At 40.3% G+C, this 16505-nt stretch overlaps 2 protein-coding genes across 7 annotated transcripts in view; both read left to right on the top strand.

Moving 5' to 3' along the window:
* The window catches only part of LOC135585751 (uncharacterized), a 27038-nt gene extending 12101 nt beyond the window's left edge, over positions 1 to 14937 (top strand). For 2 of the 6 annotated variants that reach the window (XM_065080923.1, XM_065080921.1), the window contains exons 6-16: positions 4705 to 4810; positions 4901 to 4971; positions 5711 to 5780; positions 6819 to 6881; positions 9136 to 9207; positions 9324 to 9425; positions 9736 to 9813; positions 12390 to 12512; positions 13306 to 13422; positions 13838 to 13894; positions 14440 to 14937. In XM_065080923.1, the coding sequence (XP_064936995.1) occupies positions 4705 to 4810; positions 4901 to 4971; positions 5711 to 5780; positions 6819 to 6881; positions 9136 to 9207; positions 9324 to 9425; positions 9736 to 9813; positions 12390 to 12512; positions 13306 to 13422; positions 13838 to 13894; positions 14440 to 14499 (919 nt within the window). In that variant the 3' untranslated portion in view covers positions 14500 to 14937. The remainder of the gene's footprint in view (positions 1 to 4704; positions 4811 to 4900; positions 4972 to 5710; positions 5781 to 6818; positions 6882 to 9135; positions 9208 to 9323; positions 9426 to 9735; positions 9814 to 12389; positions 12513 to 13305; positions 13423 to 13837; positions 13895 to 14439) is intronic. The other 4 variants (XR_010476406.1, XR_010476405.1, XM_065080922.1 and 1 more) reach the window with 4 other exon arrangements.
* LOC103995733 (uncharacterized protein At1g05835) lies at positions 14721 to 16505 on the top strand. The gene is made up of 3 exons (XM_065080925.1): positions 14721 to 14854; positions 15190 to 15764; positions 15860 to 16505. Exons 2-3 carry the CDS (start codon positions 15710 to 15712, stop codon positions 16165 to 16167), a joined length of 363 nt encoding a protein of 120 aa, XP_064936997.1. The 5' UTR covers positions 14721 to 14854; positions 15190 to 15709; the 3' UTR covers positions 16168 to 16505.

The raw sequence follows: 16505 nt of genomic DNA, 5'->3' as shown, positions 1-16505 counted from the left end.
GACATGTTTGCTTGTGGATCCCGATTGAGGCGTTCTTTTTAACCCGTTCTCTCTTTTGTTGGTCCTAAGGGACAATGGGAAGCTTCGGGGAGGCTGACCTTTGCGGACGGACGCGCGAGGGTGCCGCACGCCTTAGGCAAAACCAGCTAAGGTCGTGACAGTGTGGTATCAGAGCGGGACAAGCACTCATAGAAACACTTGACATGCAAACGTGGGGGACCTAGCGGGGCTGCGTTGAGGGCAGTCAGCACACGCGCGACCGTTTGAGGGAAAACGGGCATGGAGATGTAGGGAAAAGAGTCGCTCAGAGGAGCGGGCATCTGAGATTGGCATTCAGAGGAATGGCCAACCCTTCGCGCAAGAGGCACCACGAGAACAGGCAAGCTTGGAAGAATTTGGAGCGCACAAAGGTTGGGATGGCTGAGTTTGAGCTACGGCTCAACGTTGACAACTTTACTTGATGGTGCTCAAGGCAAGCGAGGCGCTTGGCAAAGGACGAGACCATGCAAAGTGGAATGAGTTGCTCAGCGACCGAAAGAGTTGTGCAAAGCTCACAGAGGTGAGGGGAATTGCTAACTCGAAGAATTCGGTACTCATGCATGGGCTTGTATGCGGACGATGGATTGTTCGTGGCCATCCCAAGGCGGTCGAGACTCGGCGCCATGGAGCATTGAAACTTTCTCTTCGACATGCGAAGGATACGTCCGGAGGAGGCTGAAGTGTGCAACGAGTTCAGCATGTTGCTAGGCCTTGAGGGGTGCAGCGGTGGCTGTATTGACGTGGAGGCGCAATCTAGCAAGTGCGTTTGCAAGAGGCAGAACAATGCACAGTTTGTTCAGCAGATCGGAGTAGTCCAAGGGGATGGTGGTCTCCGAAACGAAGAGAGATGTTGCTCCAACGGGACAGTTATCCAGGAGGGATAAGTCTCAGCTCTCCAGAGGGAGAATCATGTGAGATGGACTTCACATGTTGAGGAGGAGTACCTCACAAACAACAACTCCACGAAGCTCGATGGACTGAGCAAGCGGCGAGGAGTCGTCGCATGATCTCGCTTGAGAGAATGCATTGGTGGATGCATTGCGAGATCAAGTGGGGGAGCGACCCAAAGCAACTCAAATGGAGGCACACTTGGAGTCGATATGGAGATCGGACTCAAGGGAGGGCTGACCCGTGGAATGGTGGGCGCGAGGGCCACCATCGACTCAATGCAGAAACGAGGAGCGGAGCAACTTGGGTGTAACTTGGCGAAGTACCCAAACCGCATGAAGGGAGCCAGCATAGAAGTTGGAACATGGAGCAGAGGCACAGCGCTTTCCCTAGACAGAGGTCAAGGACATGAACTCTTGCAGAGGCAGGAGTAGAATCATGCTGTTCCTTGGGTCCTTCATTCTGACAGAGCGGACTCATCTTGCATGGTGCCAAAGACGAAGGGAGCTTCGGGGCACATGCACCTTATCTCGGAGGAGCATTCGATGGAGGAACTAAGGCGACTCAATTTGCGGAGGCGAAGTTGGGTACAGAAGGCCTTAGCACGGGGCAAGAGGACGCAGAGGCGGGTACTCTTGAAGAATATGCCACAGTGTTGCCATTCGAGTTGCTATGAAGGAAGCGGTGCGCAGTGGAGATTGTGCTGGTAGGGGCAGAGGCCCAGGATCCAGACAATGGTGCACAAATTACATTGAAGTCGGTGGACTTCGGGAGCTACTAGGCGACGGACTGTCCTAGAGCGGTGCTTCATCTAGGTGTGACCCAAGAGTGGGTGGATGAAGGTCGATTGCCAAAGGAGCGAACAAAATCGAAGGTGGAGGAGACCCTGCGATGTATTGGCAGAGGCCACACATGGAGGGTTCACAATTCGAGTTTATTCCACAAGGATCAGAATGCAATGGAGATGTCACCAGGAGGCGACATGGTGCAGCGGATCGTGGTGGAACAGTTCGTGGCAATGCGACACACACGACATAGTCCCGTGAGGGATGAGATCATATGGAGGTATGATCGGGAGCTACTGGGAGCTCCGCTTTGGTGAACAACACGACGGCAAGAAGGGCTATGGATTCAAGGAGTGAAGGCCATGGTACCGCAGAGGCGGGTCTTCCGGGCGTGCACCGAATTTTACATCGGATGAAAACCTTGGTCATCAGCATATGGGGGCTGGGTTCCACCAAGGGAAAAGTTCGAATGCAAGTACCAGTGAGTCCCATGAGAGGGACTTGATCATGCAGAGGTATGATCGAAGCAGCTGGAGAGTTGGACTGCTCCAGAGCTCATATTCGCTTAAGGGAGCCCGACAAGTCAGAGGACAAGGTCGAGTAAGCGAACGTTGCTACCAAGGAAGCTAAGGAGAACAGAATCGGTGCAAACCCTACAATGTGATGGCAGAGGCCATGCATGGGAGTTGCAGTCTGTCTTTCCATCGACCAAACAGACTGCTTGGAGAACACAGAGGTGTTGAAGCAGGAGGTCGAAAGGGGCGAGGAAGCGACGATGAGTCCAGAGGGACTTAGCTACCCAAAATCAAGCATCAGTTAGAATGGAGGTGGACTCAGAGGAGTGCCACGGAGACATCTCTACTGATTGTGAAGGAAAGGGATACAGAGGCGAAGCGACGGATAGTAGGGCCATGGGCATGGCAGCGCCATGGTACCGCAGAGGCGGGACTTCCGTGCAAGTCATTGATCCCTTGCTCTCACGGAGGGAGAGCGCTTGGTCGTGAAAGGGGCCGAGGAGGTGGAGCATGCAGAGGCAATCTCCAAGTATCGAGACAAGGCTGAAGGGCAGAGGCCAAGAAACTTCGTAAGACCGGTGTCAACAAGTTTCTCATCAAGATAGCCGTAAGTGAAGGACTTCGGGTCATGCAAGAGTGCACGACCAAGGAACGAAGCAGGCAGTACGTGGTGCTGTACCTTTGCTACTCAGTGGAGTAGGCGGCAGGGTTGATGGAGAAGACGGTACAATCCCAGAGGCGACCTCATCTATCAGAGAATTACTCCAAGTTGGGGTGAAAACTTCCTGCATTCCAGAAGTTCAATGGCATTGAGAAGGTGAATCACAGTAGCTAACTCAACGCAAGGAGTGCAAACACTTCAAGTGCTTCAGAAGTGTGAGCAAAGAGCAGGCGAAGGCCAGTAACCAGCTCGATGCATGAAGTACAACCTCGAGGAGGCGGGCGAAGTCAAGTAACCTTTGCCTTCTCAACTCTTAAGAGAATGGGCGAAACCGAGTACCCCAGTTCTCTTATCTATCCAGCAGAGGAGCTCTGCACAAGTTCAAAGACCCTTCGAAGATAATGGAAGACAATAGTTGTCAAAATCCTCACCAACGGTGATCAGTGCTACTGAGAGTAGATTGTCCGCTTCATTTCCCAACGAAATGCCAATCGAAAGCGGAAGTGATGCGAACCTACTTGGATGTGACAACTAACTGAAAGAAGAGTCAATGAGCAGATTTTGTGGAGGAAGGACCCAAAACTTCAGAAGTTTGCGAGGCGATGCTCGTTAAAGCTCCAACAAGCATCCACCCAGTTCAAGCAGCATGTGGAAATTTTGAGAAACTGGCGCAGTAAGAATGGTCTTTTCCTTCATTTGGTGGATCCGCAGGAATCAACGAGGATCAATACAACTCAGCCAACCCCACACCAGAGTCAGAGTCATTGGCGAGTTGAAGCAGCATGGCGGATCAAAGGTTCGACTACTCAGAAACAGCAGCGGAGAGCAGCTGGGAGCCAGGAGGCGCATTGCAGCTGGAGCAGAAGATTGAAGACTCAACAAAGGCGAAGAGTTGCAGTGTTCACAAAGGCTTCGACGAGGACGTCGAAGGGATAAGTGGGGGAGAATGTAACGGACAAACTTCTAAACAAGATGTTGGATGTAATGCTTATGTCTGTCCGTTGCCTTTTGGCATGTTCATGCCTTGTACAGAATGTAAAGGGGCGGCCGAAGGCTTAATAGTCCCATTTTAGTTGGGTTGGTGGCCTCTTTAGGCTTGTAAATAAAGGTTGTGTCATTTGGACACGTTCGAGAGCTTTTCGGTCTGTAATGGACCATTTTACCCTTTGTTGTGCCACTATTCAGAGCTTGTAAAGTCTGTTTGTAATTTGCATTGTCTATGAAGTGTTTTTCGGACATGTTTGCTTGTGGATCCCGATTGAGGCGTTCTTTTTAACCCGTTCTCTCTTTTGTTGGTCCTAAGGGACAATGGGAAGCTTCGGGGAGGCTGACCTTTGCGGACGGACGCGCGAGGGTGCCGCACGCCTTAGGCAAAACCAGCTAAGGTCGTGACAATCCGGCACTGTCCTCTTCCCTCATCCTCCTCTGCTGTCGTCTCTGCTGAAATCTCCTCCCCACCACTTCATCTTCGCTGCCCCCTCCCCTCCTCTTCTTCTCAGCCTCCTCTCCTCCATCTCTTCTCTTTCTTCTCCCCTCCTACTTTTCCTTTACCCACTTTGTACTTTTGAATTGCCTAAATTCAAATTAAGACATGGCTTTAACATAATCCCAAACTTCAAAAGTCTCATCATATGCAAATATCGAAGAAGCATTATGAGTTCTTGCATGTTGTGTCTATCAATATATGATATTTGTAACATATTCTTTACATTTTTATAGTCTACAGCCAATGTCATGTAGTTGATAAAAACATATGAAACTTGCATCATTTTGTTTAATATATGTTTATCATGCCCCTTCTGAATTACACAATTAGGTCTGCACTTGAGCAGAAAAAAGCTGAGGAGAACAAAAATTACCAAGCAATAGACTATGATGCATCCATTGAACCAGAACAAAATACAATTGGATTGGGCACCAAGGTATAGTGCATTTTTTAGTGTTTGTTATTGAAGAGTATAAAAAAAGACTATTAAGTGAATTGTTTCTGATTAGGGTTTAATGCATGATAGGTGGGTGTTGGGGCAGCTGTTTTGGTTTTTGGACTGGTTTTTGCTTTTGGAGACTTTCTTCCATATGGAAGGTAATAAAACATATATGCTAAGTTTATAGTCTGGTTTGGAAAACCAAGTGTTTATCACTACAAGCTTGTCGACTTTTTTCATCTTTTTTTTATCCTGTACAGATTACCTATTTCTCAGTCTTTTTACAATTGTATCATGCTTTTCTTTTCTTACGTTGTTGTTTTAATTTTATATTCTTTTTCCCGATTAGTTGGTAATGTAAACTTTTGATACTAACAGCTATTTCTCAAGGAATGAACTTTTGAATTTTTTAAAGAATGAATTTGTTTTGGTGTCTTGCTTAGCAACCTCAGTTTCTCATGGCACAATACAAATCTATGTTCAATAGTAAAATTACTACTGACTAGAAATGTCATAAATATTTATGCTTTTTTTATGTGTATCAGCAGTTACTATTGCTAGTTGCTAGTGTAGTGTTTAAGATCAACAACTCTGATGCTTTTGATAGATTGATGATTGCCCTATAAACTTAAAATTTTGCCAAAAATGTACTTGTAACCTACATTTAGTTGCATGCTCTAGCATCATGAGCTAATGTCTTTTCTTCATTGACTGTTGGCACCTTTTATGAAGTCTATGTTCCTTAATGATATCAATTTAGTCATCTGTAATGAAACACTTGAAACTTCTGAAGAACAGAAGTAAGAGCTATGATTATTTTCAAATGATGCCCACATCTAAAGTATTATCGAATCACAAGATCTTACGTGTTCTTATTCATTCATTTGCCTGATGCAGTGTTAGCCCTAGTGAAGATGCTTCTACAATTGGGAAAAAACTCACAGAAGAAGAGAAATCAACATTTAAGGTACAAGCTTTTGTACGTGAGTACATTAATGATGTAGGTAGTTGATTGAGTTCATTAGAACTTTCATGTGAACATCAGCCACTATACGGGTTTGGTATTTCCACACCAACTTCGATGCTTTCAGTTAACCCTCTTAAAGCTCCTAGTAAAAATCACCAGCGGCAACTGCATATGTATAGGATTGCGAGAGTCAGCCATTGTTTCTTATCTTCTGTTGCTCTTATTTCTTTAGACTCAGTCTTCTTTCTAACATTTATCCTCTGAACTCAGTTCTTAAATTTGTAGCCAAAATTGATTTATGCAAAGACTGGGGCTTGGAATAAAATGCACAAGGGCAGTTGCTGGGTTGAGATGTCTAGCTGATTGATCGAACTTATAACCCACAATTCTATTGGAAGAAAACACTAAAATTCACTTATGCTTGTATAGATTTATGTTGAAGCTATAATATGAAAAAAGAAAGGGGACAGCGGATGACAACATTAACATTTGATGGCTTGCATTTGAACCAAAAGTCGAGAACACTAACCCAGTAAAACATGAAGTTTAAATAACAAAATGAAGCACGTGAGGTCAACACAATAACATGATAAGAATTTGAGAGTTTAGAAAGGGCAATTCAGATTGGATCTTAAGATTGAGTGTTTTGGGGGTCTCTACCGAAGGATATTGCTGTATACTGGTAACTTTTTATGATAATGATACGAGTATGACACCATTTTGAAGTTGCTTAACACTAGTGTTCGTTCTGTAAATAGTCAATATACATTAAAATATGAGCCAAAACATTTATATGTCCACTTTCTCTTGTTTGATAAAGTCATTGATTGTAGGTACTTATGTAGTTAATCTAATCAGATAACTTTTTGGTATATATTTGCCTGTGTGTCATTTGCTTAAACTGTGTTTATACATATGCATCATCTATGGTCTGTGTTGAATTTGTCTATATAAGCTTTTCACCATAAAAAAATGAAACATAAATTGTAGTTTTCAATGAAACTTGAAAGACTAACTGATGCGTCTTTATCTCATTAGACCAAGCTTGAAGAGTACAAGGAAATACTTAGCAAATCACCTGAAGATCCTACATCTCTGGAGGTAAAAATCATAAAGTTCCTTTGACATGGTGTTTTCTTAGAGCCGGAGGTGTCAAAGCACATTTGTTCAGTCCGTATTGTCAATTATGTTGATTTCAAGAACTGATTCTCTGAATGAAGCATACCTTTGCGATGAGCAAGAGCCTAGTGCATCTTTAGCTGAAGTTGATGTTACATTGATTGGTAGGATGTAATGCTGTAATGGAAGATGATAAAGGATCCTCAATGTTGTTTATACAAATTTAATTTTGATTTGTGTGCTTCAAAGTTCAAACTTGTACTTTCTGCTATTGGTAAGTAGGAACAAGTCGAACAGGTAAAATGCATGTATAACTTGCGTATGAAAATAGATTTTTGAAACATTCAAGGTAGAAATGGATACAAATATGGATGCTGGATGTGTATGAGTAGGATATTAGAGTTGATAGGCAGATGTCATATATTTGGGCCTTTATAATCTTGAATAGGAAAAAGAAGAAAAGATTGGTTACATGACAAATAGGCTCCTAGTAACTTAGGTTTCACAATAACGGTCATGTTGGCAGGTTCATTCAGTATAACTTGCTCTAGGAGTAGGTGGATTGCCATGCCATTCAACAAATGTTTATGTGTCAGAATGTAACATGCCTGAAAATTACAGTCAAGTGCTAAGCTGACCCATGCCAAAGATGCCAACATATTATTAGGAGATTTTTTACCTTAAACAGCAGCATAGGGACATTTAGCCAGCATGGTATACCTTGTTTGACTGAAGAATTGCTGAGTCCTAGACATAGGGGTTGGCTAGAAAACATGGCTCAGGTTAGATGATGTTCAAACAAATTAAAAACTAACAGATCCAGTGTCATGGTTTTCAGATATCATATCTTGCTTGAAACTAGAACTGCTGAATCCTACCTTTTTAATTTCTGTAGATAATATATTGAGATTTTTTGCATTCTTAATTAAGATTTTCTTTATATATATCATCTCAAGTTATTCTACATTCATAATTGATCATTTCATCAAATAGAAACTGAACTAGTTTGTCTTACGATTTTCATTACACCTCTAAACAAAATTGCTTATGTTTTTATTTAATATTACATTCCAGCCCTTGTAGTAATGATGCATTATTGTTGCAAATGTTTGAGAAGTATGTGCCTTCTGATGTGTTCTAGTCTGTTGCAATATATAGATGAGATCATGAGACTACCCCGTTATCCTATATTTAAGAAATAAAAAGAATATATTTTAACAAATGAATAAATTTGGTCTAATTAATGAAAGATGATTTTAACTAAAAAAATAAAGAAATGTCTTTAGTGGTCATTGGTCTTATAAATTGATCGAAGTAATATCAATCCTTAGGTCTAGTTAAGATGTAAATTAGGTGAGAATTTGTTAGACGTAGAACAGCTAATGGATGTTAATGGCATGCACTTTGGATGTTATGTCAAATAGAAATGTTGGTGTTGGGCAAGGTTTGATATGCAAATACTCTAAACGAAAGGGTTCTATATTTAAAAGTTTCACATAACAAACTAGTCTACAGTTTCATGTAGTAGTTGTATAATTTTTTATCCAGTGCCAGATTCTTAACAAGAGAATCTATACCTGGTTCTAGTTTATTCTAATCTGGACCATGCTGGTTGGATGGGTCAAATAAGAAACTACGAGCCTACTGTCGCATATAATGCCGAACGGTCATGAACTACTAATAATATCTCTGGACTGATAAGTCTGATATGATATTCTCTGTTGTTAAACATGGAGAAGGAAAGAAAAAGATGGAAATACGAGTGGTCTATTTGTAGAAACTTACTAATTTGGTAGTAATTATAAGGAATGCAATTTCACCTGGACCAGTATGTACTGGATAATGCATACCGGTTCAGGCCCAAATTGGCATGTGGACTTTTCAGGTGGACCCATTATTGCAATTCTTGGTTATAAGTGTATTTGTACATATTGATAGTTACTCCATCAGCAAGTGTATCAAGTTATGATGAATAATATGAAAGCAACTTTGTGTACTCTTTATGAGTTTGCAGCCAGCAGCCTGGCATCCAACAATATGGGTTCCCTTCATGTTAATCCTACACTGAATCTTTTCAAAGAATCGTTTTTCCAGTTAAGCAAAGGAATTGTCATTCTGTGTCCTCTAAATGATAATCTCATTTCATTAGGTGTTTGGTTTCAACTTTTCATTGTCTTTTATTCTCCTCTTTTTTCTTCTTTACTTCTTGTCATGAGAACTATAAACAATTTGACAGGGAGCTGTGGTTACTATGGAAGAATTAGGAGATTATGAGCAAGCATCATCTCTTCTTGAGAAATTGACCAAGGTAAGTTTATGTTTACCCTATGCCATGCTGATGTTGGTAGAAATTCTTCTTTAACTAATATATTAAAAATCATTTGGTTTATTTTTCCATTAAAGAGCCTCGTCTCCAATGTTCAGGAAAGGCCTAATAATGCTGATGTCTATCGTTTACTGGGAGATGTAAAGTTTGAGCTCAAGGATTATGATGGAAGTGCTTCAGCGTACAAGAACTCTTTATCTGTTAGTACAAGCCTTTCTATAATTACTAAGATGTCATATGGTTCTTGGAATTGCTCAAGGAACAACCTATATGCACTATTTTTTTTTCAACATTTATCAATTTAGTACATTAAATAGAAGAGCTAATATTCTTTAGAACATGCTAGCCATTTGTGGGAGCCTCATGCCCCATGCTGCTCTTTTTTGGAACATGCTAATATTCGAACAAATAATGTAAAATAAGAAATTCCTATGGCCTCTCAAAGCTTTCTAACAATTTCTGCTGCTATTTTCTTTAATTAGTACTTTTTCGTTTCCACTTTTCTTTTAGCAGGCTTCTGGTATCATTGACTTCGAAGTTCTTCGTGGGCTTACAAACTCATTGCTGGCTGCCAAGAAACCTGGCACGGTTTGTCTTTTAAACTTCTATGGTCATTTTGGTGCACAGTAGTGCAATGTCACTAACATATACATTATTTTAAAATTAAACTTATTCATCTAGTTATTTCTGCTTAGTTTATTTTCCACATATCCACACATTTTACATAAGATAATTTTTTTTTGAGTGTTGAAGACCTAGTTCAGTACTTGTACAACTTATAGGACGCTGGAAGATTCCTATCCACATTACAATTGTATATTAATTAAAACTGAATCACCTTTCAAGGTTCCAAATGCAGTTGGACCAATATGTACTGACTGGTATTTAATTGTATAACCAAGGACTTGTATCAGACCATGTAGCTCGGTACCAGTCTGTATTCAGTATTTTATCATTTTTTCCAGGTGATCCTAGGTGGTGCAGGTCAGTATACCTGTAACATGCTGGTCCGACAAGGTGTGTAAAATTGTAGCAGAGATAAATTTTAAGCCACTGCCCAGGTAACCGAGTCTGTGTAGATTTTACAAATAGCTTGCATTGGCAGTGAGGTTGCAAATGATCACAAGGTATATAGGCATGATTTTGTACCCGACCAAGGAAGGTCTCATGGCGTGTCCACAAATGAAATGGAGATATTGCTTCTCACCCGTAACTGACCATGCTAAGAAAATTCCCCGTGCCTGAAGTTTTATCATTTGCCGCTTCATGAAAAACTTCTATTGGATGATAAAATTCCTTTGTGCTTCTCATGTGTTTCTTGGATTGGCATTGTATATGCTGCCACTTCATAAATGCATGGGTATGTGCTGGCACAAAACCAATTTTACTACTGCCAAGGCATCATATTTGGTAGAGAAATTTTTTTTCATCTTAATCCAAGAAACTCCTCACTGGGCTATACTACATATATTGGGCAGCACATACTTATTTGATTGAGGATTGATTCACAAATTTCCTGGGTTTGGTGTTATAATTGTTAGAAAAAAGATATATACCACCATGTTTCAGTTGGTTTTTATTGGAATCGATCTGAACATGCAAGTTTCAAACTAATTTGCATGCAAGTTCCTTTAAGATTTTGAAACTCTAAATTGGCTACCCTCTCATAATTCTTTGATGATGATGCCCTTAAGGTAAGAGATAAGGACATGAACCCTAGACTAGAGATGGAAGATCATAGGAACAAATGCACAGAGTTAAGATATGCACCCTAGAATATACAGTGATATGCTGCTTGTCACTTCTATGTGGTGATAGTTTCCATGGAGTTTGTGGGATCTGCTGTGTACTTTGATGAATTTTATTATATCATAATTTTTAGCACCTACAGATCTTTTGTTTTTTTTTTCTTATTTCATATTTACATGGAAATGCTGCTTTTATAAGAGCAAATAAATGACATTACAATGGAGAAGTTTGCTATTATGCACCCATTAGCTGGTCAAAACTGCAAAGGTTTTGCCACAACAGGGTACTTAAGAGTTTCTCTTTAGAGGTGGGATAATCACTTGTAAGGAAATTTTCACACATCCATGAAAAGTGAGCTATAATGGATATATCCTTTTAATTTTACAATTGCATATATGTTCCTCTAAAGATAGAAAATTAAGTATATGTCCTTGTCATTAGTTTAGTGAAACTTAGCCAAACCATAGTTAAATTGTTGTGATAAATGTTAATCCTAAATGCTGCAAAAATTATGGTGCAATGGGGAAAATGATGAAGATGTTTGTTTTCATCTTTTCATCCTCCACCTCTTCTCTCTTGAAGCCTAAACCTCATACCTCTAACTGGTGATGTCTCTCCACCTCTCCTCTCCTATTCTTACTAATGCCTAAACCCTCTTACCCATGATGCCCTCCATCTTTTTCTCCTCTGCATCACCTCCATCTCCTGACCTCCACCTCTTCTCCCATAAGTCTCTTACCTATTATAATGTTATTTATATCCTCCAAGATTCCTCTCTTAAACCCATTTTGGAGGATTTCAAGGACATATGTGAAAGGTTCATATTACTCCATTGAAGGAAAGGTTCAAGTGACCAGTAGTATGCACTTATAGACATTTTTGAAAGAGGATATATTGGACCTTTTGGTCACTAATGATTGATCTCTAACAATCCACAAATGGTAAATAACCTCTGGACATATGTGTTACCATTTAGGTCATAGAAGAACATGCATGTGATGTTAACATTTCGAAGAATATATTAATTGTTTTCCACTTTTGAGGGATATGTATGTGAATCTCCTTAGTTTATCTACTGTCTTATGCCATGCCTTATATTTAATTCAGGATCCTTCTTTGAAGTTCTGATGTGGGCTAAAACTAGACATCATACTACAAAGCTAATACAAAAAATGGTCCTATTCTTGCTAGGTTGAGTGATAGATAAACATGGTGGTCAATGTGCCGGAAACGCATAATTGCCAACTGTGACATTTCTAGCATATGAACCAGCATAGGATTGACTACTTTTTCTTAACTCCAACTTGTTAAGCCACTTAGTCCATTTATTTATTCAGGAAGTCTTATCCAGATTATATATATAGTTCCTTTCTTGAGATAATATTAATTTACTTTTTTAATTATAATTTATGCAGGCAGTTCAAGAACTTTTGAAGTACCGGGAACAATTGAATGAAAAGTACTTGAGAAGTTCTAATGTGGCTGTGGATGGAAAAGTTCACCTTGACAAAGAAAATCTTAATGCTGATCCAATTCAAGTGAGTTCATAAGCTTACTAAGAACATCTATCTATCTGTTTGCTTAGATTTGAAATTAGGGTAAGATGCATAAAAACACATGTTAGTAGCTATATGTTCTTTTTAACTGTGTCATTAAATATCGTTTTCCTGACATTTAGAAAGCAAACTCCATATCTTTTTGGGTCAAATGGGCTCATTAGTGGTAGAAATCGTCCAACTCAAAAAATTGAATTTTGTATGAATTCGAAAAAGTTCTAATGCAGATGTTTATAATATGCTTCCTTTAATGGGTAAAAACATTTTGAGATATTTATTCCAATCTTTGCTCATTTCAGATGTTGAAATATAATGTAGTTTTAATTAAATTATGGGAGAATAACCGGGAGAGAAATTCATCTCACATATACATTAACATATAGGACTTTAGAAAGAGTTGGCAGTTCCTTCACTTAGTCTTCTTATATCTTTCTCTATCTTTTCTTGAAGAAACTTGAATATAATAAGTATCTTCAGATCTCCAGTGTTCTTTATGTGATTGTCTTTGACATACGAGGATAGGGAACAGATCCTCATCAACATTGAGATTAGTTCACTTTTTCTAGGTCGTTTTAGCAATCACCATCACTTATCCTATCATATGACTATTCATCATACACAAAATCTGAATTACAGTTGCTTAATGTAAATTGGCTCTGATCTCGAAGCTCTTGTTGCTAAGGTTTAGGGGAAAAGAATTCCTTTTGCATAAATGTAATCTGTGCTTTTACATTATACTTTTTCTTTTTCTGAAGTTTTTGGATTGCATGTCTAGGTTGATTTGCTTTTGGGAAAGGTTTATTCTGATTGGGGTCGCGTGAGTGATGCTGTGGTTGTTTACGATCAGCTCATTTCCAAGCATCCTGATGACTTTCGAGGTTACTTGGCAAAGGTACACTTCCATTCAGTTTCAAGTGTGATTATCTAGAACATGGATCAACAAACTGGGCTGACCTGTATGTACTGTCCAGTACATAGTGGTTCGCTTGTGGATAACATTGACTGTCCAATTTATTCCATGGCTATCCTCGTGCGAAGGTTGTAGATTTTATTGACAACTCGAAGAAGATGAAATAGGTACCCTCTCGTGCATGAGGATAGCCACTGCCTATCCAAATTGCATTTAGGAAATGAAAGAGTTAAATGTCTGGTTCAGTATTTTATTATTCTGATGAAAATATTATTTCCATGCCTCCCGTTCTTATTCTTAGTTCTATGAACAACTTATATAAGTTAGATGATGCAAACTATATGACCAACTGTATCATCGGAGGAACTCAGCATATAACTGTTCTGTCTTTTCTCAGGGAATCATATTGAAAGAAAATGGTAGTGTTGGTGATGCAGAAAGGATGTTTATACAAGTATGTATGCCTAGCCTCATGTTTATTCATTTCAAAATAACAGAAACGTGTTAGTGAAAAATGAGTTGAACTGTTAAAGGATGTTAATTGAATGCAAGACTGCATGGAAGAACACACGTCATTCTACTATTTGCTAACCTTGAGTCCACGTCTTGTTTAACTAATGAAAGAAAAAGGGGTTCTCATGTATTAATGAAAAGATTTTTTTAATTTCTTTTTCTCATTGTATGCCATTTAGAGGATCAGTGACAAATCCTGATTGTAGAGTATACAATTCTCATGATGGATTTCTAGGCTCTTCCATGGTCTTCGTCCAGCTTTTTGTTGATCTCAAAATGCTACACATTATATTATGCATATTTCAATTAGTCCCATTTCTACTTATTTTATTTTAATAGAACTATCTCTGAAAGAAAAAAAAGGCTGTATTCATATTGCCTTTATTCATATTATCTATCTTGTAGGTATTTTTCTCATGAATTAGCTTGCTACTAGTATTTTTCTTCTCACACACTAACTAAATGTTGATCCTTTACTTCCATCAGGCAAGATTCTTTGCACCTGAGAAGGTAAAGGCGCTTGTGGATCGTTATTCAGGAAAGTGAGTTTCCCCAAAGGACGTTCGTCTTCTTCTATTGCTAGTGGCAGTGACATTTGCTATCTGGAGCTACATTAATGGTGGTATAATCTAAATGCTTATAACCTGGTTCGAGTCTCTGTATAGAGGTTCCTGTGCTTGATTAACAGTACAGCATTCGCCTTGGTTCTTCAGGATGTTGATGGTCAGTGTTGTGTTCAGCGATCTGCCTACAAAAGACCTCATGTCATAAGAAAACCAACCATAGTTGCCCATGTACAACGAGAAATCTTGAAATTGGATCTCACGGATTTCTTCAACTGTTTTGTCGGCGGTTTTGTTGAATCAAAAGATCAAACAAAAGGTCTCCGATATGATCTCAGGTTGGATATAAACGAGATCTGTTTGTAATCGTAAATTTTGTTGTAACTAAATTTGTATAGGTTTTTATGTTTTTTTGTCCTTCTCTCACCATCCAGAATTTAACCTTTTCCATATCTTAATAATATTATATATCCAATTATATATATATAATTATCTATAATCCATGCATGTTAAGATGGGGTGATCTGTGATGATAATTCAATTCCCAAATTTAGTTCTCCATATCATATAATTGTCTCGAACATTAAAACCTTAATTTTCTTTCTTATCTTAAATTTAGCTAAAGTCACAGATACTCCCCAAATCATTTTCTGTTCTTCTTTACCATCAAAAGTGCAAGCAGGCTTCCGGATGTTCTCTCAAGAAGAGGATAAGCTTCCATGAAAGTTCTCCTGTTAGACGAGGACATGTTGTTAGCAGCTGCACATGGCATCTGACCCCGCTCATGTGCACCTCCCTCGACATGCTACTGATTCGCTCAGCTCATCAACTGCTGCTCTCTGACAAGAAATGCCAATGAAACAGATGAGTAAATTTGTTTCTTTCCCAGTTTAAATCATGCACAGATCAATAGAATTAATCTCTTGTTTGCCTCCTATCTATCTTTTACGCAGGTGAGATTATCCGATTGTGGTCCTCGTTTGATCAGATGCAGCATCTGCTTTGCACATTTCTGAGACGAGATCGAGGAGCAGCTTTACAGCCATGCAGACCTCAGCCTGAGGCATCGCAGTGTGGCCAATCATGCAGACCTCACCACCATGTGACATGGATTCCATCATCCCTTCCCTGACCACCTCTCCCCATTATGTCGACCTGCCTTGCCCACTCACACTCTTCGTGTAAGAGAGAGAATGGTCCTCAAGTTGGCTCCTCTGCTTGCGGTCGTCTTCCTGCTAACCAGCCATGGTGAGGAAGAGGAGACCCCCTCTTCGCTTTTCCTCTCACGGATGCACGGTGTGCGGGATTATAATGCTGTGGTTCGGTTCGACGTTGTGTCTCAGGATCGGCGGCGAGGTGCAGAGACAACAAGCCGAGGGTGCAGCAGACGCAGGTGGGCTTCGGCGAGCCGCCGAAGTTCGTGGTGGTGGTGCAGAACAGCTGCCCGATGTGCCCCGCCGTTGACGTGCACATCAACTGCGGAGGCTTCCCTCAGTCGCTTGCGGACCCGAAGGTGCTGATGGTGATCGGCTACGACGACTGCGTCGTCAACGGAGGACTGCCTCTGGCGCCGCTCCAGAAGCTCTCCTTCAACTACACCCACGAGAGGTTTGGCATGTCGCCCAAGTCTTGGTTCTTGCAGTGCGAGTGACAGCACGCTTGACCGGCCATTACTTGTTTCGACACTGAGCCCGATTGATTCTGAGGCGTACATGACTACTGCATGCATGCGATGCGATGCGATGCGATGAGGTGAGAAAGAGCGAGCGAAGGAAGAGAGAGTAAGAGGAGTCATTTTTCTAGATTTTGATGAAGAGAATCAAGTAATGTATGGAGCGGAGGAAATGGAAATGATGATGGATCCAATGGTTGGTGCAAAGATGATGATGATGATGATAAAGATGTTAGCTAAGATTTGCTATCGATAGATTACTTTTTAATGTGAAAAGATGTTAGCTATGGTAAGTAGTAGACCTTTGACTATCGATA

This window comes from Musa acuminata, chromosome BXJ1-8, assembly GCF_036884655.1.
Source record: "Musa acuminata AAA Group cultivar baxijiao chromosome BXJ1-8, Cavendish_Baxijiao_AAA, whole genome shotgun sequence".
In the NCBI taxonomy this organism is placed as follows: Eukaryota; Viridiplantae; Streptophyta; class Magnoliopsida; order Zingiberales; family Musaceae; genus Musa; species Musa acuminata.
This window is presented reverse-complemented; position numbering and strand designations above follow the sequence as displayed.